Raw genomic sequence first — 24,198 nt, 5'->3', positions numbered from 1 at the left:
TAATCTCCTTAAATCAATTATCAAAAAATGAAACTTATATATTCCAACAGTAAATAATAGGCCTTGAGGATATCCGAAAATTCACGCATCTTTCTAACTTGACCCTCATCATTATAAATAAAGACAAAAAACTGGTTGAACTTTCGAAAAAAATATTTTTTGTTGCAGATGGATACATTTTTGAATAGATAGCAATAATAGTAATAATAAATTTTCAGCCGATAATAGATGATTTTAATAGATTCATAATTTTTTTAGAATTTTTAAATATTTTACAAGGCAGTGTCTATTTTCACGCTCCACGGTAAAATTTCCCGTGGATATAGGGGCCATTTTCCCGTGGATATAAGGTAGATGTATATGCGTATGTTGGACCCCTTCTTTACGGATACACGGGAGATTTTACCGTGGATTGTTGAATTTCTAGTTGAAATAATACGAGGCAAAAATTAATCTTATATTTTTCTCTCTATGTTTACACACGGGTATGAAGAACATTTCTATGGACGAAAATTCTGAGTAGTGCGGGCTATGATGTTTATGCTTTTGGTTTTTTGGTCTAGACAGAGTTGAATGAATAGGACCTCTTATGTCACGTCACCAGAGACCCAGAGTGTTGTATCCCTTTATCATTTTGTTCAGTTCCTCAGAGGAATTGGTAAAGAGCGGATGTGTCTTCCGAGCGTATTAAGTAAAGTCTAATTAATAAAGTTATTTTACTTATTTACCGGCTTGGTTATTTAAATTATCCCATTTCTAATATGGATCAATTGAAAGGTTCAATCAGAAGGGTCACAAAGGAGGGTCAATCGAAGTGATCACGAGGGTCACAATTCCAATTTTCGATTATAATCTGAACTTGTTGACATTTTTATACAAAAATATCCTCATTACTTCGAGTTCCTAACCTTTCACCGTCTCACAAAATTCTAATGTTCTGTAATTGAGCGCACGATGTTCCATATTTGGCAAAGGGGTCCGTAATAGGTCATTTGGACTTGAACATAATTTTCCTTTTTTCTCGATTATTTCTCATTACATACTATGTTTTTTTCTTTTTTGTTCTGAAACCAACTGAATTTGGAATCGACCAGTATTTTCTTATACTTTTTCAAACCATTGTCTGAACCTCCGAGTGTTCCATAATTAGACTGTTCACCCTATCCTCAAAGAATCATGCATTTACGGTGACCAAAAATGTACGTTATTATTCGAAGTCTTGCAAAAATATGCAATTATCCACTTGTCTTGCGATCGACGCATGCGTGAGCACACGTGTTCAGTGACATCGCATCACCCCTAACATATTCTTAAACACAACCGTCAGTTTAGTTGTGATGGCAACCATCAGCGTGACAACACGTAGTGCAATACTGTTTACCCGGTTTGCTTCAATAAAATTTCGCCAACAGATTGATTGAATATCCCCCGAAAACGTTCCTTCAGCGAACCAAATGCATGTGATAACCGAGCAGTCATTCCCCGTTCAATCAAGTGTGAACATAAGACATGCCCAACTTGTTTCAATTATTAAAAACCCGTTGTCATCGGTAATGACTATTGCAACGACCTGCAAACTCCCTCACGTCAATTTAAAATTAAAAATACTATTGCAAGGAGTGTAAAAATAAAGGAAATAGGAACGGGTAAATGCCAATAAGATCGAGACACAGTGGATCGAGAGGTGTTTCTGTGGACATTGAAACCCCGTGGGCAGCTCAAGGACTCACCTCTGCTGTTACCAATCTCGCCAATATGGTATGAGTAATAATTAAATATAACACTGTGTTGCAAATAATGACAAATCATTTAGGTGAACCCACACTTCACCAATTCAATTTCTTTTTCCAATCAATACCTCAGCGGAACCTTAAATCTAGCATCACGAGTTTTTTCGTGGGGGTCAAGAAGCAAAGGAGATGGTGTCGATCTGATATGACAAATTAATAGAATTTGAAACGGGAAAGAGTTGAATGCAGTAGTCTCTCGTTATAGTCACACTCGGGGGGAAGCGAATTCGGAGAATGCGACTGTATTTCGCTACCCCCATCACGCGCTCACGACAAGCCCGACTTCCGAGAACTGAGAACGATAAAATAAAAATACTCATTTTTTTTTAAATCGATACTTTATTTAACGACTTCAATTATTACATCAATATTTTCGTAGATTATGATAAACATTGTTTTTGTAATCAATAGGTTTTTTCATGATATCACTTTTTTCGAGGTAATCACGGTTTAATTATGAACGGAATGCGCATTTGTCCCGCCATCGGCTGTAAAATGTTGAATATCTCGAAAACTACTGGAAATAATTGAAAAAGTCAATTAACTGATCTGGTGTATCTTTTTAGAACGAATATTTTTTATTTTGACCATTTTTTTCTGCATCCAACCAATTTTCTGAAAATTGCTCCCGAACGCATTGCCGGCACGTGACAGTGCCAGCGCGCCACCCGTTGGAATTGCATCCGCGATATCTACACAACTATGATAGCTATGAGAAAAAGTTATAAAACAAAATATGCCCATTTTTCGATAAGAAACATTTTTTGTTTGAAATTTTTTCCCCTATCGTCAATCGTTTCGGCGACTTCACGATTTAAACAATTGAATTGTTATAAAAAAATAGATAGCGCACGATTCGCGAAAACGGTTAGTACATTTGTAATCAGCGGCCACAAAAATACAATGTCCAATAGTTAAATCTTCTGGACATCTTAAAGTAGCTCTACCCTTACGGTAAATTCAAAGATTATTGAAAACTGCAAAAAAATTGCAGAAAACTCGATTAGATTCGGAATTCTAATTTGTTTCTCAATTTAATTATCGCTTTGGTTTTTCAAAGAAGAAATGTTTAAAAATCAGGATCCCAGTGTCTTATGTGAAAATCAACATTTCCATTGTAATCAAAGATTAAAATCTCAATTTTTTTTTAGATGTGAAAAAATCAAGAATTTTTTTGACACCTCATAAAAAATAATCCACAGTTTTGCTAACAAGTTTGATTATTTATTTATAAGAGGGAAATGTTTGAAAAAATATCAATATTTTGCGAAATTTAATTTAGATAATATTGACTGGGTATAAATTTTTTCAAATTTTGTCCATGCAATTTAGCTGAAAAATTTTAAAAATGAAAATAGCTACTTTAATGTATACAGCAGTGCTCCTGGCGTATGAACTAAAAGGAAAATTAGTCCAGGAGAATGAATTTCGCGATAATTGTTATCGCAATTTATAGTTTTGCTCAAACAAGTGTCCAGCTATATATAACCTTCCATTTGACATGTTTTGATTTATAATACAATGTACTCCAATGCCAGTAACATTGGAAGAATAAAGAAGCCCCTGATGATTTCCCTGGAAGACGAAATGTTGAGTTCATCAAACAAAATTCTTCAATTTTCTTTCAACGTCGTCATCTCCATTGAAATTGCTGAAGATCGCCTAGGGCAATTCATTATCATCTAATTATTTGAATTAAAACGGTCAAAAACTTCATTGGGGAAGGATGTGTTGATTTCACTGAAAAGGTCCTCAGAAATTCCGCAATTTTCCTTAGACTCACATATATCTATCTAAAACTGAAACACTCATAAAGTACTAAGGGGCTACGCCCCCTGCTCGCTCCACTCGCCAATCCCCATATGACCCCATGATCCTTATTCTGACCCTTGTGATCCTTAATCTAACCTTCATGGCCCTCATTATTCTCCTCGTGGCCTTTATTTTGACCATTAATTTTGGAGTCTCAATTTCGAGTACCAAATTTCCATCACCAGAAGTCGATTTAGACTTTTATAATATAGATTCTAATAGAATCTAAAGGTGGCCTTTAAATTCTAACCCCCATGACCCTTATTTGGATCCTTAATCTGATCGTTGTGACCCTTAATCTGCCCCTTCTGACTGTTATTTGAACCATTATTCTTACCCTTGTGACCCTTAACCTGACCTGTGTTCAGACTCAGGCCCCTTAATCTGTCCCTTATTCTGACTCACGGGACCCTTAGTTTGACCCTCGTGACCCTTATTCTGACTCTTATGACCATTATTATGACCCATGTGACCCTTATTCTGACCCTTATAAGCCTTATTCTGGCTCTTATGACCGTTATTTTGACCCACGTGACCCTTACACGTATGAAAAAATCGTATAGAAATTTTCTATATGGATTGCGTATAGAAATTCTATAGGATTTTCGTATATGATATTCGGATATTTCTATTCGAATATTTTTTATACAAATTATTTCTATACAATATCTATAGGTTTGATCCTATACGACCCACTGCCACATGTGGAGTTTCGACATTTCTGTACTTTTTTCTTTGGGAGCCTATTCTCGAGCCAGGATTGCACGGTCGTATGAAAGCCCGTCGTGAACGGAGGCGCTCCGTGTGCAGTGGGGTCCGTACGGTTTGAGATCATCGTATGCGACTTTGGCTCCGTACGCTCCCATGCGATTTTCACTCGGCGTTCGGTTTCGTATGACGGTTTGAACGCGACTTAACCTCACACTTTGACATTCCCCTGGGACTGTGATTATTTACGTAAAAATTACTGTAATTATTCACATAACAGTACGAACATTTATCAACTGAAGATGTTTCTTCACATATTCCAACATCACCTTTCGCTGGGGCACTGCGATATTTCTCGGATTTTTTTACTGCATTTTGTTTGTTTTTTGTTGTCTTCTTCACAATTTTTCCATTTGCTGACTTACGCCTCATTATTGAATGAATTAATGAGTAGATTTTAGGATAAAGATGTAAGAATAATGTATAAATAATCACAGTCCCAAGGGAATGTCAAAGTGTGAGGTTAAGTCGCATCAAACCGTCATACGAAACCAAACGCCAAGTGAAAATCGCATGGGAGCGTACGGAGCCAAAGTCGCATACGACGGTCTCAAACCGTACGGACCCCACCGCACACGGAGCGCCTCCGTTCACGACGGGCTTTTATACGACCGTGCAATCCTGGGTCGAGAATAGGCTCCCTGCTGGAGTGTTGAGACATCTTTCGTATGCAAACAAAAATTTATGTAAAAATTTAGGTATAGAAAATATTCGTATAGAAATGTCCGAATATCATATACGAAAATCCTACAGAATTTCTATACGCAATCTGTATAGAAAATTTCTATACGATTTTTTCATATGTGATATTCCCCTTATTTTCACCCGTCTGACCCTTATTTTGGAATCTTAATTTCGAGTACCGAATTTTTCTCACCAGAAGCCGATTTGGATTTCCATAATATATATATTTCATTGATTTAACTAATTTTCTTTGTTACTAAAATTGAAGGTAACTTCAAATAACTTCATTCTTTCCTTGACTGTAAAAACCTACAACACTACCTATTATCTGCCGTATTTCGTCCCAATCCTTCCATTATTAACTTGGATTCACCCAGTTACCTAATTTCCAAGCCATATGCAATAACTCATGTCTCTATGATAACCGAATGCAGCCATGATCCAACGTAAGTTGTGAGGGTCGTGGGTATACATTGCCTATGGTGCAGGTGAGAATCGATCGCTTCGACTGTCCCTTGCTCAGCGAATTTCGTTCCGTGATTCGTCAACTCTGTCTCAATTTACTTTCTACCTAAAACATTTAAATTGTAGTTATTTTGATGTCTGCTGTGATTGACTCGAAGATTGACTTTAAGAGATGAACCTTTCAGCAACCCTTGACCTTTACTGTTTTCCAGTTCGTGAATATTGGAATTTTTTTATCAAAGAATTGTAACAAAATGTGAAACAATTATTGAAACTTTGAAATCGTAGAAAATAAACAGTGAACTTTTTACATTTTGCAAATAATGTCAGTAAAGAATTCTTTCAAAAAAAGTTTCTTTTCATAAACTGAATGTTATGTATGCTTTTTATCAATTGAACGAAATTATTATTCAAAAAAATTAGAGAATATATGGGAGAACAATTGTGAAGGTATACTCGAAAACGATAAGTTTGATAACCTCCTGCCACGTGGGATGGGATTAAAATCAATAGGATAGCGCACAATGCAGGACGCTTCTGTGCATATACCGTGCTTAACCGAAAATTCTACTCCGCACTGAGAAGAAGAAAGTTTTTTGAGAAGTAGGGTGAACAGGCCAATTACCGGACGGTTAAGGGAAATTCAAGTTTCGTGGTAGAATCTAAAATAAAAGAATCACTTAAATGGGGATATGATGGCTTGCATACCTTAAAGAATGTTTTAATCAGCAGAAAAAAATGATTTGAAGTGAAAATAACAAAACCAAGAATAATTAAATTAAGAAATAGTTGAATGGAGTCGAAATCCCTAATTTCTAGACGACTGGGCCTTTTTTTAAAATTACTAAATGTCGATCAATGGAAAAATAATTGATCACATGATTATACACAAGTAATATTATTGAAAGGTGAAATAATCAGTACAATTTTCTTATTGTTTATGGAATATTCAATACACGTCTTTAATTGTGCAGTCTAATCCTCGTATAAGACACCACAGGGACTATAGAGGAATAAAATTCCGTGAATTACGTATCCCCCACTTTTCTTGCACTTAGAGGGGAAAATATTTTGATTTGATATTCTTCGTATAAGATATTAGACAATTTCAATTTTTTATGATCATTACGATTCCTGATGAAGGTATTGTTCCTGTTCAAAATAACAATTTAAAAATTCGGAATGAGATAGTTTGTTAATGGGGGGCTGCGAGGCAAAATTGAGACTGGCATTCGAATTTTGGTTTTCATAAAAATTGGGTGGAATTTTCTTTTGTTTTGTCTACCTGTACACATGGTGCAATACGTGTAAAAAATAGATATTTCACCAAGTTTTATACGTTTAATTTTGTTATTAACCCTAGTCTGGTCGCGGGGATTTGCCGCCGTGTTATTTAAACTTTAGCGTTGCTGAATTTACTCTACACTGCCCGGGTGCGTTTAGCAAGTTTCTGGCAACGTCGCGTCATGGGCAATTTCATTTAACATGGGTAAAAATAATTCATCTGTCCGAAATAATTTTTTTTCTTTAGGAATTTTGGGAAATGCTTTGTTCTAAAAATTACTATAATTTTTTAGTCACTTCAATTGACAAAGTCCAAGTTTTTTTAATTTTTCCGGTTAGCCCGTCAATTGTAATTAAAGAAAAACGACGCACGGTGAAGTTTCCCTTATAGAAAAACTATGAGGTGACCAATCTAAGGTTAACTGTAATGAGTGCCTATTCGTTTTGAAATGGAATTGCTGTGCAATTAACTTCTAGATCATAGATGCATGTATTTCCATTAATTTTTGCAATATCTCAACTCTATTTCCACTCAATTCTAGCCCCTTCGTAGAGTATCTTGTAACGGAGAATTGCGAAACAAAACACATTCAAGCCAGAACGTGGGGGATTCCGGCTTAGTATCTTGTATGAAAGTATCTTGTACGGAGACTAGATTGTATCAAGAAATTCATGGATCGGGAATTGACAGGAAAAAAAATCTCACACTGAGAAAAAAAAACGTTTCGTCAAGATGTGAAAGATGAGGGACAATTTGTTCACAATAAGAAAGCGACTTTTTGAACCAAGTCGAGCGTTTTTTGCATTAAAATATTGTGGATTTTGAGCTTAAAAACTATTGAATAAATTGGTTCAACTAGACTTGGTTCGGAAATCACTTTCTTCTTGTACACAAATTATCCTCGTCTTTGGGACAAAAACGAAATCTCCTGATGTAAGTTTTTCCTCTCTCAGTGTCTGCCCTTCAGACTCAAACGAGACTTCACTTTGAAGAGATCGTCTCGATCTTGGTGAATACGGAAACTTTTGGTCTCGTCACAGTCTCAAAAGAGCCAGTATCGGCTCTTCCCGTGATGACTCACCGTCAATTTATCTCATCTCGGTCTCAAGTTTCTTGTGCATTTTCAATGTAAAGTCTTGGTTTCAATCTCGGTCGTCTCGTCTCAGTCTTTTACAGATAAAAAAAGCGAAAAACTTGAAACCGAGATGAGATAAATTAACTGTGAGTCATCACGAGAAGAGCCGATTCTGCCTCTTTTGAGACTCTTATGATACTGAAAGTTTCTCTGATCACCAAGACCAAGACGCTCCCTCTAAAGTGAAGTCTCGTTTGAGTCTCTTGGGCAGCCCTAAGTGTAAGATATATTTCTTGCTTATCAATTTTCCAGCGATGAGTTTCTTCATACAAGTGAAGACGTACTTATCAAAAAACTTTTTCTCAGTGCAATGTTATTCCACGACCATTCTCGACTATATTCTTCTTTAGATAAATATACCAACAAAATGGATCATTTTCAGGCAAGGTTTCAACAACGTCAATTGATGGAGAAGGAGCAGAAATTACTTCAACTTTATGATCAGCAACAGCAGAGAGCTCATCAGGTCGCTCAACGTGGTAGTGCTGGATCGAATACCTCCAAGGGATCGGGTTCCGGCACTACTACTCAATCTGTAACCAGAACCACAACCACAAGTCATTCTACGTCTAATTCGCAAGGTGGAAAGGTATTGAATAGCTGTTTTATGAAGCAATTCAATTAATCAAGGAGCTTCCAGTGGTGGTGATTGGGTTTTATTGAAAGTGTTATGATTGATTGCTTTGTTCGAGTAATTGGAGACTGGAAGCATATTATACGTCTATAACTGATATATTGCATAGAATTTCATGAGGCATAAAGATATGAAGTTTTTAGGAACCGTTTATGAACGCCGTCTACACGCATGAAAAAATTTAATAGAAAACCTAGCGAATTCGCTAAAAAAGTCTCCTTGGAATTCTATAAGCATTCTTTGGGATTTCTATAGGATTTCTATTGGAATTCTATTGACAAATTGTATTTGTTTTTTGCGCTGATTCTATTGGATATTCAATAAGAAAAAGTCAATTAATTTCAAATTTCTGTTTGAATTTTTCTCTTAGATTTTTTCCATTCCAATTATTGGTCACAAATTTTTCAAGTTTTTTCCGCTGTATTTTGTTTTGCATTGCAGAATCCGAGTGGAAAAAACATAGAAAATTGATGCCCAAGTATTCTTATAGAAAAAATCTCAAGAGAAAAATTCACACAGAAATTCGAAACCTATTGACTTTTTCTTATTGAATATCCAATAGAATCAGCGCAAAAACCAAATAAAATTTTTCAATAGAATTCCAATAGAAATCCTATAGAAAACCCATAGAGTTCCTATAGAATTCCAGTAGAATTTTCTACCCAATTCGCTAGGTTTTCTATTGAATTTTGTCATACGTGAATAACTTTGATTTTTGAGTAAACCAACGAATTTCTGGAGTTGGCACACTTTTGGCGAGAAAGAAATTAAATACTCTCATTATTACGACCAATAAAAGGAACTCTAGTTCTAGAGGCGTTCGATTTCTCCCAATCAAATATATCTCAAGAAGAAATAACTGGTCTTCACCATGAAATCATGTTTATTTGAAAATTGACAACCAAATGATCGTTGGTTCCACTAAAATTTTCTTAATAAAATTCTTTTTTTCTGTCAGTGTATCATTCATCCTCATCTTTGATTACATTGTTTCCTCGATGTATCATCCATTTTTATAATACATTCATGGGTATATGAAATTTAATGCTTTTGCAATATGAATGAGGAAAAGAAAGCTTCTCACAAGTAAATAACGTCATATACCGCCCGGTCAAGTAGTTATTGAATTGATAACCACCGCATATCAAAACAGGAATAGCTTCCCCAACACAGTTTGAAAGATATTCGAATTTTTAATTTCCATTTCCAAAACCTCAAATTTTGCCTCATTTATCTTCTGAAGTTCTCAATCATTTTCCTACTTTGTAATTTATTTTTCAATTTTCCTAAAGGTAAGACAAATGTTCGACGAGAGACGACAGACAACAGTGAAGGGGATCGATAGAAGTTATCCCCTCGAGCCCCTGGAAAATAAACCACGAAAAACCACTGGTCCAGCAACCCAGAAAAACGGCAATACAGTATCCAGTAGACACTCGGTCACTGTTAAACGTACGATACGTGCCGATGCCAATGGCAATGTCAATAATGGAAAGCCTGTGATCAATTATCATGAGGAAGTGACGCGGGAGACATTCGGCCCAAAACTCGTGCATCAACAGGACGATCTCGACGAGTTTTACAACGAAAATGACTTGGCCGAATGGAATGGCAGCAATCAAGAGGTACATTACCAATTCCCGTTCTATATCCGTTGTATGATTCCATATTTTTCAAGTGCAATGATGTTTGCTTCCGAATGGAAGTCATGTAATTGGAATTTTTTTCGATTTCCGAATTTGAGGTCGATATATTTAATAGTTCCTGAGATGGAAGAATTCACCGAAAATTCTTTAGAAAAAAAATTACGCATCCATATTTCACCGCTCATTTTTACATAGGGATATCTTGAAAGGCCGTATTCCAAATGAGATTCGTTAATATTTAACGAATAGTTCGACAGGTGAAAATCAAACAAGCCTTCTGAAATGTGCATTTGTTAACTATTAACGAATGAACATTTGGTGCGACCGAATAGGCCCTTGTCTCCAACCAAATCCATTTGTTAACAATAACTAATCCTTTCTATCAGTGTATAACATGAATAAATAAAATTTTTCAATAAATAGATAATAATAGATAACGACATTGGTCATGAAATATGAGTGAGATTGGCTTTAACATTTTCAAAAAATGGTAATCTATATGCGTTCAGTTTTTGGAAACATGAATTGGGATCCATTCGAAAGTCTACTACACTGAGAGAAATATCATCATAATATCACAAAACTAATTTCTTGCGCCAAATATCTCATCTCTTGAGGACAAATTTCTTGGGATAAGAATTCCGGATAATGCGTCAGGCAATGTCAGATTTCCGTGAAGTGTTCATGACTTGCACATGAACATTTCATGATAAAGTGAGCATTTCTTGCCACAAGAAATCGGTTTTTTCGTGTCCGACGATTCACTGAAGCTTCGATTCAGTGAATCATGAATCAGAGACTTTCATATTTGTAGGGTCATAATCATGAGGACACGGATATCTATTTTAACGGAATAAATGAACGTATATTTGAGTTCAAATCGAATTAATAAAGATATACCGTCAAATGAGCTAAGTTGCTCTACATCTTCACGCGACATTCATCCGATTACAACTGACTCTCACGTCATTCCCTCATTCGACTTCTTTTCCTTTTCTATTTCAAAAATATCCTCTCATTCGCACTCATTCCTATCCAATACATCATTTGTCCCAAAAAATGACCTCATTGTTCGTTACACAGACATCCCTCAGTCACCCAAGAAACTCTCTCAAACCAAACACGAACGTAATAAAACTGTCACACAGCATAAATACATTTCATTTCACACTTCACTCGAGCATACCCTAAAAACAACTTTTCTTTTCAACGTAGTATTTTCCAACGGACTTGTTGTCTCTAATATTTAGGCCATAATGAATTCTTATTCTAAATATCTGGCCCCACAGCGCCTTCTCATTCCTCCATATTATTTTAATGGATTCTTTATTCAAACTATAATACACACACATATTTACTGATTCCACATATGGTATGAATAGAGAGTTTATGCAGAGGAAAACCTCCAGATATTAAAAATTTCTAACCGTCGCTTACGCCGCTCAATCGCTTTGAGTTTTAACGGAAGCAATATCTTCTTTTCCTTCTGTCAAACTATTCTTGTCTTTTAAGAAACATTATCTCATTTCGAAAAAAGACATCACCTTTTCATTCAGTAACTTCCTCCTTAGCCCAAAGAACACCGATTTCTTGTCTGAAGCCTACCATGAATTGATCAAATATGTATGCGATGTTTTTCACTCAGGAAATGATTTTTCTGATATTATGTCGACTTTTCTCTTAGTGTACCAATGAAATTGGTAGAAATGAAAATAGAAAACAGAAAAATACGTGGAGAGTAACAGTCATATGTAATTTGTCAAACGGCTTCTCTCACACTGCTTGTTTTCTAGCCGAATATCTACGGAATCAGTGGAAACGATCGAGGAAGAGCAGTTGAACGGACCAAATATGGAAGCACAAAGAAGGAAACGTCACTCAAACAGAAAAGTGAAACGATATCTCCTGGTGCAGCTCCAAGGTATCTATTCAACAATCTCTCCTCATTAAAATGTACCTAATCTAATATTAAAACCGATAAGATTAACTTAACTGGCTTAAGCGGCAAAAAAACGAACTGCAAAAATCAAAATCATTTCTAACTTTCGGGGGTACTGCTGTTGGTTCATTAAGTGTTCTGTACTGTACATAAATTAAGTCCATGAACGAATCCCTGAGTCATCAATTACAAATATCCATAGTAATGCTGCGAGATGTAATAAGTAAATACTAAGCTGAAGTCGTTGGAATTTTCCGTATCACCTGCTAACTCAGCTTGAATGACTTTAACATCCTAAGGGTTGACCGTAGTCATCTCATGTGGTAATTCATCATGGTTCATTTAAATTGCTGAGGGGTCGGATTAAAATTTCACTCACTGGAGAATTTCCATGAAAAATAAATAACATTGCCGTCGAAGGAAGCAGGAATCGAGGACCTACCGAAATATGATAAAAATTGAACTTGGGAGGACGTCGCCGGAATGGACGAGAACATCTCGAGAGTCTCTCCGGGGAATGAGTAAAAGTCCAGAACGAAATGTTGAATCGGGCACCAGAAGCCCCGTGCAAATGCAAAAACCCATTTCCAATGGAAACTATAAAATCGATGAGAATAAAAGAAATATATCCGGTTCTTCTGTGCGGAGGAGCAGAAACCGTAGTGCGGAAGGAATTTTTAACAAATCACGAAGTGGGAGAGGCTCGAAAACTTCCCCTCGAGAGGACACTCCTAGTCCTCGGGAGAAATCTAAAATTACTGAGGTCAAAGGGGATAGTGTACCACGAAAAGCGAGTTCACTGGCTTTCGAGTCGTCGGAGAATGTTAAAGAGGCTGGGGGCTCCCCTCGAGTGCAAAGTCCGATTTTTCGGGAGAGGGTTAAAGTTGATGAGGTTAGATGTGAGAAAACGGAGAGAAGCAGAAGCCCGCAGTCCTTTCTTGAGAAATTAGACATCAGGAGAAGCAGAAGTCCCTCATCTGAGCTGAACGAATCCAGAAGTTTCATCTCGTTAAAGCGATTGGATAAGCCTGCATCGTCAAGTCCTGATTTGGAAGATGATGTTCGTTATTATCCTAGACGAAAATCTGAATTTGAAAAATCGAGGATCTTCCGGAAGCTGCAGGAGGAGCTAGATCGAGACTCTCCGGAAGATTACGAAAAATCTCCAAACGATGATAACACGAGCTACAGAAAAGATAAAAGTCCAAGCCCCCCAAAATACAACGCATCATTCTTCAGGATCAAAGAGTATCCTCGAAGAACTTCTGAATTCGAGAAGTCAGATACGTTCATCAAACTGCGAAGTACTTTGAATGAGGATGAAAAGAGAGCGCGGAGAAGTAGTCGCGGAAGAAGTGCAACTCCTCCGGTGATCGTTAAATCTTCCTACGAGAAAATTAAAGAGTACCCGTCAAAACGGAGAAACTCTAAAACAACTTTCCATAAACTGCAGGAGGATCTTGACAGGAGCTCACCGGAATGCAAACCACCAACTTCGTCCAACATTTACGATGACTTCCCAAAGAAATCAGAATTGGAAAAATCGAGAATTTTCAAGAAACTGCAGATGGAACTATCGAGCTCACCCGAACCCATCATCGAAACGCATAAACATCATTCTCCCACGAGAATTTCTCTGAAGAATAACGAAGTCCAGATATCAAGCAATTTGACAAAGCCTCGACCAGTCTTCGAGAAGTTGAAATCAGTGGAACTTCTGAAAGATCATTTACTTCTTAATGAGAAGAAAAATGAGTCAAATCTCAAGTTCACCCTGGAAGATATCGATAAAGAAGTATCTCCAAAAAAATCCCGAGGAGAGACTCCTCATAAAGTCATCAAGAAAGACAAGCCTCGCGCCCCCTCTCCCAAGACCGAAAGAGTGGAACATATTCAGATCTCTAAAAAGTCAAAGAACGCTCGTTCACTGTCTCCCGAGGACGACTCAAAAGTTTCCAAGAAAAAATCATTTTCTGCTGCCTTAATCCACGAATGCTCGCCAATAACATCTCAGACTTCGAATGAGATGGAGAAACACGAGAATACGTACGAACGCACGGACTCTGTGGAATCCGCCCTCCGCACCTTCAACTCGATCGATAACGTGACAGCCGACGAAATTGCAACAGGACCAAGAAAAGCAAGTTCAGATTCGAGGAGATCAAGCCTTCACGCCGCGACGGCCTCTTGGACGATGAAAACGAGATCAGCTAATCAGCATATTCATGAGAATGTCTCGACCCCTTCCAAAACTGCAAAACTCCAAGGGAAAACGAAATCAAAAAGTTTGAAGGCGTCTAAAGCATCGAAAGTTGTTAAAGAACTTCGACGATCTTCATCTCCATCTTCATCATGTAGAAAACGACTTTTCACCGATTCTGAATCAGATGTGGCATCAGAGGGTACCAAGAGCAGCGGAAAGACCATTACAATTGAAACTTTTGAAAAAACCACGAGGATGTCTTCACCACCGACAGCTGCTGTCCAACCGCTCAAGATTTTGAGATCCATCGAGGACATTCGTAATTCGATGACTCGGGACAATGTCAGGGGAACTACAGCCAATGAATCAACTAGTTCAATAACTCCGAAAGTTACGATTAGAATTATTTCTCCGACCACAGCTCGACGTACTGGGTATATTAATCAGTTCGTTGAGTTCGGAGTCTCTAAATCCAGGGTTTCCTCAGAGATAAACGTCAAACCTGCTCGTAGGATTGAGAAGACTCAGAGTCCAGATGATCCGAGGAGGATTACCTCTAATGAGACGAAAAGTGTCAGTCGAAACAATTCGGACATTACTTTAAGGGTAAGACTATTTTTTGTCCAATCCTCTTAAGGTGTTTCGTGTGTTGATCGCCGGCGGGGGGGGGGGGTGAAACGGAAGGAGTCTTATTGCTCTCAAGCCCTGAGTCAATCGCTGAGCACGAAATTTTCCAGTTTTCAAGTAACTATTCAAGTGTGCAATTGAACATGTTTTGAATATTGATTTTATTCATCTGATTGATTGCTTTTTTTCTCGTCACCTACAGATGTCAAATAATTTCTATTGGATGTTCTTCGCAATATTGAAATAATATTAAAATGCGTCTCGAGTTGGTAAACCTGTCGAGTGTTTTCTCTTTCCCAGTTTCATGGTCCAACCCATACCTTTTCCATGATGCTCCATGACATTCGAATCACGCGCCTGCGCGTGAAGATGTAATTGCCCCGAAACTCATAATTTTCCGAATCATTTGGTTAAATAACTTTCTTATGAAATTTGAGAAAAATCTGAAACTTATACGTGTTCTCAGGAAAGATTTGATTCATCACCCACTAATTTTTCCTCAATAGTTCATTATTTTTTTGGATGCCATGAAAATTTCCCTAATTGAGAGTGGAGTAACCTCGGAGATTATAGCTGGCGGGATTACAAAAACATCCAAATTTCATTATTTTAATGTGGATACGTCTATGGTTTCAATATGGGGATTTTGAGAAACGGTCCTTATATGCAGCCCCATCTATCGGAATTCTAGAAAATTGTAGACATTTCGAGGTAATTTGAGAAGTTTCTTGAAATTTCGAAAAAATTCAAGGAGTTTCTAGAAATTTCGAGGAAATTCAGGGAGCTTCTAGAAAATTCGAGAGAATTCAAAGAGTTTACAGAAAATTCGATGGAATGCAAGGAGTTTCTAGGAAATTCGAGAAAGAAGGAAAGCCCGTGGACGTATCCACGTACAATTAGAGCTGTATTGAAGAAACAGCCGCCTGCAATTTTTTTCTTGACACTGAGATCTGAAAAAAATGTCCAAGAATTCTCAATGATGCAGCATACTCAGACATTTCTCTCATGAATTTTCCAATTTTTTTCCATCATTTTTACTTTTTACACGAAACACCTTAAGGGGAAGTCATTTCACGCCCGAAAAAATTTAATAGAAAAACCTAGCGAATTCAATAGAAAATCCTATTGGATTTTCGTTGACCTTTCTATTATTTTTTGGCCGATTCTACTGGAATATTCAATATAAAATATTCAATAGAAAAAGTCAATAGAATTCGATTTTTCTATACAACTGATTCTTTTCAGATATTTTCTATAGAATTTCCTTAGCTCAAAATTTCCAAGTTTTTTTCATTCTTTTTTTCTCTTCTTCTCAGCAAGAAAATCAAACAAAAAAACTTGGAAAATTTGAGCCGAGGAAATTCTATAGAAAATATCTCAACAGAATACGTTATATACACGGAGAGAAAAGTTCAGTAAAAATTATGGAACTCACAATTCACTCACCGATTACGGAATCAACTCAGAAAATTTAAGTGACGGTATCGTAATTTTTCACAGGAGATTCAGATAAAAATTACAGAACGCTCCGGAAAAATTTCGTGACAGTTCCGTAAAATTTCTTACAACCACATTTCGCTCCGGAATTACGGAAAAGATACGTAATTTTTATTGAATATTTCTCTCCGTGTAGAAAAATCGATTTCTATTGACTTTTTCTATTAAACATTTTCTGTTGAATATTTTAAGAGAATCGGCCAAAAACTAATAGAAATCCAATAGAATTTTCTAACGAAATCGCTAGATTTTTCTATCGAATTTTTTCATCCATGTTAAGATTGGAATGGTTGGGAAATTTTTTTTTTTCAATTATAGCCGACGTCTAGAGACTCCAATCGAGGCAAGCAATACGAAAATACCCAGTCTGTTGACGTTGTTGACTACTACGATGATCAGACGAGACAAAGTCCTAGTGAGAATACAACTGTTAGAAAAAGTTCTGCATTTGTGGTGGAATTGGAAGGGGAGCCGCGTTCCAAACCGATTTTTGGTGGGAAGAAGTCACCGAATGATCGACAATCACCTGAAGTGAGTTGCAGTTTTAATCACAATGACATTTTGATAAATTTTTGTGGAAAATTTTCATCCACTTTTTTTTATAACAATATTGAAACAGAAAGTAACATCTCAGTCGAGGCAAAAAGTATCGAGTGCTCGGCCAGCTTCAGCAGTATCGACGAACTCGAGTTCCAGTTCGACTCAAGGGGCTAATTCTCCTGCCTCTAAAAGCAGAATGGCTACGAAAACACGAGGAGCAGCTTCCGGTAACCGTACACCGAGTGCTAAATCCAACATCCCAGCTTCCAATACGTAAGTTTATCAATGCAAACAAACAAATTTCATCGAATTCATTCGCGTTCTCCTTTTTACTATCAAAAGACATGAGTTGATAGATTTTTTTAATTTCATTGATAATTTTCAGTGATTCTGGATTGCCCGGATGCAAAATTTGTGGGAGGAAATTTGCGCCAGACCGTCTGTCTCTTCATGAACAAATCTGCGCGAAGACGACGCAAAAGAAGAGGAAAACGTTTGATCCGGTTGTGCAGAGGGTCAAGGGGACTGAGTTGGAACCTTTCGTTAAAAAATTGGGGAAGAAGGGGAGTGATGTATGTATTTCAAGTCTTTATCGGATTTTTACTTGAGCGAAGAAATAGTTAATATTCGTTTTGGTAGTGACATTAATTGGGATTATCTAAAAAATATGAAAAGATGATCTTTGTCGAAACATGTCTTTGTTTCGTAATTTGATCGGCTATTTAATTTTGATACCGCTATCGTACTTTATTAGATTTTGAGATGTCCAAAAGAATTCGTTATTTTTTCTAAAAATTATGGGAAGTTTTGAAAAATGTGGAAAGATTCGAACGTGTACGACGATTGGAAATCGTCTGAAAAGCTTTCCAATTTTCCAAGCTTTCATAATTCTTTCTCCACTAACAAAAAAAAGTTTTTTGTCACTGTGGAGGCTACGGCCCCTGCTCGCTCCGCTCGCCAACCCCCATATAACTCTCAAATGACCCCCATATAGCTCCATATGACTCCTATGACCCTTATTTGGACCCTTATTCTGACCCTTATTTCGACCCTTAATTTTCGAGTCTTAATTTCCAGTACCAAATTTTCATCACCCGTAGTCGATTGGGATTTTTATACTACAGAGAGATATTCTAAGCCTTGTGACCCTTCATCTGACCATTGTGACCCTTAATCTCACCCTCGTGATCCTTATTTTCATCCTTGTGTTCCTTATTTGGATTCTTCATCTGACCCTCATAACCCTCGTGACCTTTATTTTGACCTTGGTGACCTATACTTTCGGACCCGTGGTTTTTTACCCCCATGATCCTTAATTCGACCCTTACCCTCACCCTTAATCTGATCCGTGTAACCCTTATGACCCTTGTAACCCTTAATGTCCTCATCGTGATCCTCGTGGCTTTTATTTTGCCCCTTGTGAAACTTAATCTCTTGACCCTTATTCTGACCCTCATGACCCTTATTTAGACCTTTGTTACCCTTATATTGACCTGAATGGCCCTTATTTTGACTTGTGACCTTTATATTAACCCACATGACCCACACATATTTTGACGCTTGTGAGCCTTAATCTCTCGACCCTTATTCTGACCTTGTGGCCCTTATTTAAACCTTTGTGTCCCTTATATTGACCATCATGGCCCTTATTTTGACCCTTATGAAATTTATTTTGACGCTTATGAGCCTTAATCTGGTTTTCGTGATCCTGATTTTTACCCTTTTGAACCGTATTTTGACCCTTGTGACCCTAAATTTTGGAGTCTTAATTTCGAGTACCGAATTTTTATCACCAGAAGAGGATTTAGATTTTTATAACATAGAGTGATGAAGCATCTCGTAGGTCCTTCAACAATAATTTCGAACATCCTAGAATAACTTTGTCTTTATTATTGAAAAATCGATTTCTAAATAGGAAAAAATTGAATCGCCGAAGGGCGGGCCACAAGACATCAGTATTTTTCAAAATTATATAAATGTATTGAACAATCATTTGTTTTGAACTCATTTTTTTAATCAAATAAAATCGATTTTGTTTCTAGAAAAAGGCCAAAAAACCTGAAGTCAAATCGAATTGGCGTCGTAAACACGAGGACTTCATAAATGCAATAAGATCCGCGAAGCAGATGCAAGCGCACTTGGCAGCAGGTGGTAAACTAAGTGACTTGCCACCCCCACCTGCAAGTGATACCAGCGATTACATCCAGTGTCCATACTGCGGTAGAAAATTTAATCAAGGTGCTGCTGAACGTCACATACCGAAGTGTGAACACATGCTGCACAATAAACCGAACCCACGTGCCCCACCCAAACCCAGGCGTTAACAGTTTCACAGGAAACAAAAGTAATGAAAAATGTTTCCGATGAAGAGACAAATTAATGAGCACTAATAGATTCTCCTCATAATTTTCGCTGATTTTTGTTATAACCCTTGCCGAATAACTTGATAAAGATATGCTGATGTCGAGAGAAATTTTTTTGCTGATGATGAGAGAAATTTCAATGGATATTCCAGGGCGCTGATGTACTAATGTAAATAAAAATGGGAACAATAAAATTAATATCGAAAATTCTACAGAATAGGACGAAAGATGAACCTAAAAATAGCGAAAGATTCGCCAGCAAATGATTCGATTCGAGTGAATCGAGAGGTATTCCAATATGTTTAAGTCATGTACAAATTTGTTCGCAGTTCAAAACCATTTATACATACGATTGATTGACCTAAACACTTAAACGCTTGAAAATGCCCTGAATTTAATATTTCGCTGACGTATATTCCGCTAGTTTCAGATTCGTGGACGAAGGTGATTCATTTCCAATAATGTTGAAAGTTAATAATGAAGGATGAATGGAATACATCGGGGAAATTTAAATCTTCACTGGGTCTTAGGACTAGGGATGTGAAATGACGGTCATTTTTCAATTCGGTCAGGTCAGGCAAAATTGACCGTTTTCTGACCATTTTCTGACACCGAGATAATTCCTCATGCAAAATGACCGTCATGAACAACCAGCGTCAAAAATTTAAGAAAATGACCAAAACTCCTCTATATAGATGCAAATTGACGGTCATTTTCTTTTTGGTAATTTTTTCGGTCAGATTTTTGGTTACTTTATTTCATTAGTTAGGAATTGAATCGCATTTCATAATTTAAAGTTAATGTTTATTGGAACGAATTACAAAATAATCATAAATTCGATACTCGAAATCACTCATGATAGACTCATGAACTTAATAAACGTCAACAAAATTAATCAAATATATATCTCTGTATATAATACGTTTTTGGTCGAAAAGTTCATATTAAATTAGGAGGATGCTGGATGAGGCTCGTCTTCAGTCCTTCTCTCCTTAATTCTCATAATTGCCACCGGCTCCCTCATCTAACTTGCTCAGCTCTTCATCTAAATTGCTTGCTGAACGAATTTAGTTATCTAGTGTCGCATAGATCCCTAGTGGCGACGTAGGGTCTCTATGGCCGCCAGCAACCTTGCCGACACCGAGTAACGGAATACAAATTTCTGTGTCATCTATATAGATGGGAATTGACCGTCAGAATTGAATTGGTCGTTTTTTGAATTCCTGACCGAATCGTCAAATTTATGGACATTGTAATTACCCGTGATGACCGTGGTAATTGACCGTCATTTGACCGGTCATTTTTGTCACGTCGCTACTTAGGACCCATTGAACCGTTTATAACATATGACAGAATATGGAAATCACTAGGAAATATCGCGGATCCGATCGATTTTACCCCATATAACCACAAAAACTGTTTTTTCCCGTTTTTGCCTTCAAAATGCTTCTTGCGCCGTAGTTTTCCTACGATTTTATTAATTTTTTTCTAATGTTCGTTACACTCCAAAGAATAAAATGAAGCATCCGTTTTGCTTCATTCGCAATAGATCATGAATAAATGAATTTTGAATGTCATAAATTTTTCGCGTCTCCAGAGTAGGACTAAAAATTCCTTGTTTTTAGTAATTGAACATTGTAATCATGCGTATTCTAATTTTTATTCTGATATAAAAGTTGTCAAGTTGTCGAGTTGTCACACGTTTATTCCTAAATGTCTGAAAGAGAAATCGCATACATAATGATGATGATACGGATTTTGCTGATAACGTTAGTGTTGGTGATTTCCAACGGCGTATGTATTGATTCTCAATTGAAGTTTTCATGAATTTCGACGAATTTTTAAGGACTTTTAATAGAAGTTTCGATAGATTTCTATCGAAAATACTTCGCTTTCCGAAACAAGTTTTCATAGCTTTCGCCGGATCTCCTATTAATTCTCGACGGAAATTTCCATCCCTTCGCAATAAAAAAATCATGAATTTTCAATAGAAGTTTTCATTACTTTCCACGAATTTCTTCTTAGTAATACTATAGAAATTCATATATGTGAAAGAACATATTGATTCCAGTCAACTTAAATCATAACGTGACGAATCATATAAAATCTATCAAATTGCCAAGCGCGCAGAGCGCGCCCTCGATCTCGTGACCAAAAAAAATGGCAGGTTGAAACGAAAAAGCGAGTTCAAAAGAACATTTATAAAATTCACAATTCGTTTATTCATAATCTATTGCAAATATAATAAAATGGATGCTTAACCTCATTGTTTAGAGTGACGAACATTCAAAAAAAAGCTAAAATCGTATGATAACTACGGCGCAAGGAGAATTTTGAAGGTAAAAACAGGAAAAAGTGAAGTTTTTCGTGGTTATACAGGACAAAATCGATCGGCTCCGCGATTTTCCCTAGTTATTCCCGTATTCCGTCATATATCACAAACTGTTTAATGGGTCCCAAGGCCCAGTGAAGACTTAAATTTCACCGACGTATCCCCTTAAAAAAAAATCGTAACTCCCTCGATTATCAATATTTTTCAATTATTCTTTTTTCAAAATTTTTGTCTCATCGCCCTCTTTTCAGAAAAAAATAGAGACAAAAATCCCCAGCATGAATTTTTTTGGCCTACTGATTTGCCGTGGATCTGCTTATATTGTGTAATTAGAACGTGAAGATTACCATTTCAGATTAGTTTGCTACGTCAAAAAGATTAGTTTCCTATGTCAAAAACTGAAGCGAATGATTTGTGTGTCACAGGTCATTTCTAAACCCTATCAAATCATCCTACGAATTTATCCTATATATAAAAACCCTGATAATTACAATTATTTGAAAATAATTCGAAACAAAAACCCAGAGTTCCAGCACCTCCGTCAACACCAACTGATGAATCGAGCGGGAATTTCGAATGGTCGCTGGTGCCACCTACTGTCAGTTTCCAAAATAGTATTTCAAAAACATAAACAGAACCAGCTTCTTCATTCCAACATAAACAAATGAGAATTTAGTGATTACGAAAACCCACAAACTCCAGAAAAAGTATTTGATTGGAATTAATTACCCAACAATTTATTAATCGAGGTAAGTTTATCAGATTGTGGTACGTTTTTTTACAGAATAAAAAAATGAGGTTAGGTTCCAGTAAACAAAGCAATATCGATTTTTAATTCCCACATCATTACAACTCGACAATTGGCTAATTAGTTAAATAAATAATTTCATTGTTGTTACATTCAGTGATTTACTACAATCTGCTTTAATTCATAATTTTGAGGGGGGCAGAGTCGAGAGGGAAAACCGTTTTCAATAGATCTATTCACCAAATGCTACACTTCGGAATTCTCAAGTTTTATTTGGAGGATTAAATCAATGTGTTGAAAATAAAAAAAGTTATGATTCCACTGTACTATAATTGAGTAATTGAAGATTGAAGGAAAAATTTATTTAATTAATTATTTTTTTTATTTCACCCAACTATTTATTACAATTTAACCTTCACACCGAACTCCCGGTCTGTGGGACCGGTATTAAAATTTTTACAGTGTATAACTATTGATAAATGTATGAAAGAAAAATCAAACTTCCAGTAGCTTCCTATTTCATCGGTTCCTATCGATACAAAACGCTTTTGGTTATTTTTCACCCCAATAAAGCTATGAAACCACCAATGTTTCTTCTAATTTATTCCCTGAGGGAATTCATAAAAACTTATAATTAGCACCAATTATTCATAGTGGCACCAATTATTCATAATTCCCCATATCTTTGTTCGTTCGATAATCGAACGTTAACAAGCGAGATTTATATGAAAAACAGTTGATAACAAACATTTATGTGCGAAAAAAAAATGAAATTAAATATACTCACACGTTTCGCCTCTTCAGTTCAACCCTTCCCCGTTTGACCCTTCCATCGTTTAACCTTTCCTTGGTTGACCTTTCCCCGTTTTAGCCCCCATTTGAAATTTCAGTTACGAAAAATAATGATTCATTCGCTCAAAAAACGGGAAATGCGATCCAGATGGAGTAGCGGTCTGGTAAACTAGGTAGACCGCGGGGGACGGTAAACGTGCCTTTACACAGGGGTTGGGTGTAAAGGTTAACCCCTCACCTACGGAGCCTTTTGTTTTCAAGCGTGGAGTACGCTCAATACGACTAGAATGTAATTACTTCTAATCAACGGAAAATTATGAAACTGATATGTAATTGCAGCTACAGTATTCCTTTTTTCGTTGTTATTTATTTGGTCGAGTTAAATTCCTTAATTTGAAAATAATCAATTCCAATGAGAGTCATTCGTATTTTCATGGGTCGATGCATGGCATCGACCTCGTACCCAGGTTTGAAAAATCCTATATGATTCCCCATAGGATATCCTATAGGATTTCATATAAAAAATTCTATGGAGAATTCGAACATTTTCTATAGGATTTCTCAGATAGGATTTCCTATAGGATTTCTTATAGGACATTCTATAAGATTTTAGGAGATTCTGCAAGATGTCAATTTCCTATAAAATTTAGAGTCATAAGGGCCAAAAGAGTCATATGGGGGTCATATAAGGATCATATACGGATCATATGAAGGTCACGTGGAGGTCATATGGGGATCATGTGGGAGTCATATAAGGGTCATATGTAGGTTATATAAGAGTCACATGAGAGTTCCATGGGCACATACGAGGGTCATACAGAGGTTATATAAGAGGCTTATGAGGATCAAATGACCTTCATATAACCCCCATGTAATCCCTATATAACCCCCCGATGGAAAAAACTCCTTAAATTCTATTGGAAGAAAAAAGGGTAATT

At 36.7% G+C, this 24,198-nt stretch overlaps 1 protein-coding gene across 1 annotated transcript; it reads left to right on the top strand.

The window, feature by feature from the left end:
- The first annotated feature begins 1,357 nt into the window (after nucleotides 1-1,357).
- Nucleotides 1,358-19,605, top strand: LOC107046857 (serine/arginine repetitive matrix protein 2). Its single transcript, XM_015269579.1, has 9 exons — nucleotides 1,358-1,758; nucleotides 8,322-8,528; nucleotides 9,866-10,198; nucleotides 12,013-12,140; nucleotides 12,579-14,967; nucleotides 16,804-17,016; nucleotides 17,105-17,298; nucleotides 17,411-17,597; nucleotides 19,068-19,605. Exons 1-9 carry the CDS (start codon nucleotides 1,651-1,653, stop codon nucleotides 19,347-19,349), a joined length of 4,041 nt encoding a protein of 1,346 aa, XP_015125065.1. The 5' UTR covers nucleotides 1,358-1,650; the 3' UTR covers nucleotides 19,350-19,605.
- The last annotated feature ends 4,593 nt before the right edge of the window (nucleotides 19,606-24,198 follow it).

Source organism: Diachasma alloeum, unplaced genomic scaffold (genome assembly GCF_001412515.2).
Source record: "Diachasma alloeum isolate Michigan unplaced genomic scaffold, Dall2.0 Dall_scaffold_02509, whole genome shotgun sequence".
NCBI classification, from domain to species: Eukaryota; Metazoa; Arthropoda; class Insecta; order Hymenoptera; family Braconidae; genus Diachasma; species Diachasma alloeum.
Note: the sequence above shows the minus strand (reverse complement) of the source record. Positions and strands in the feature narration are given on the sequence as shown.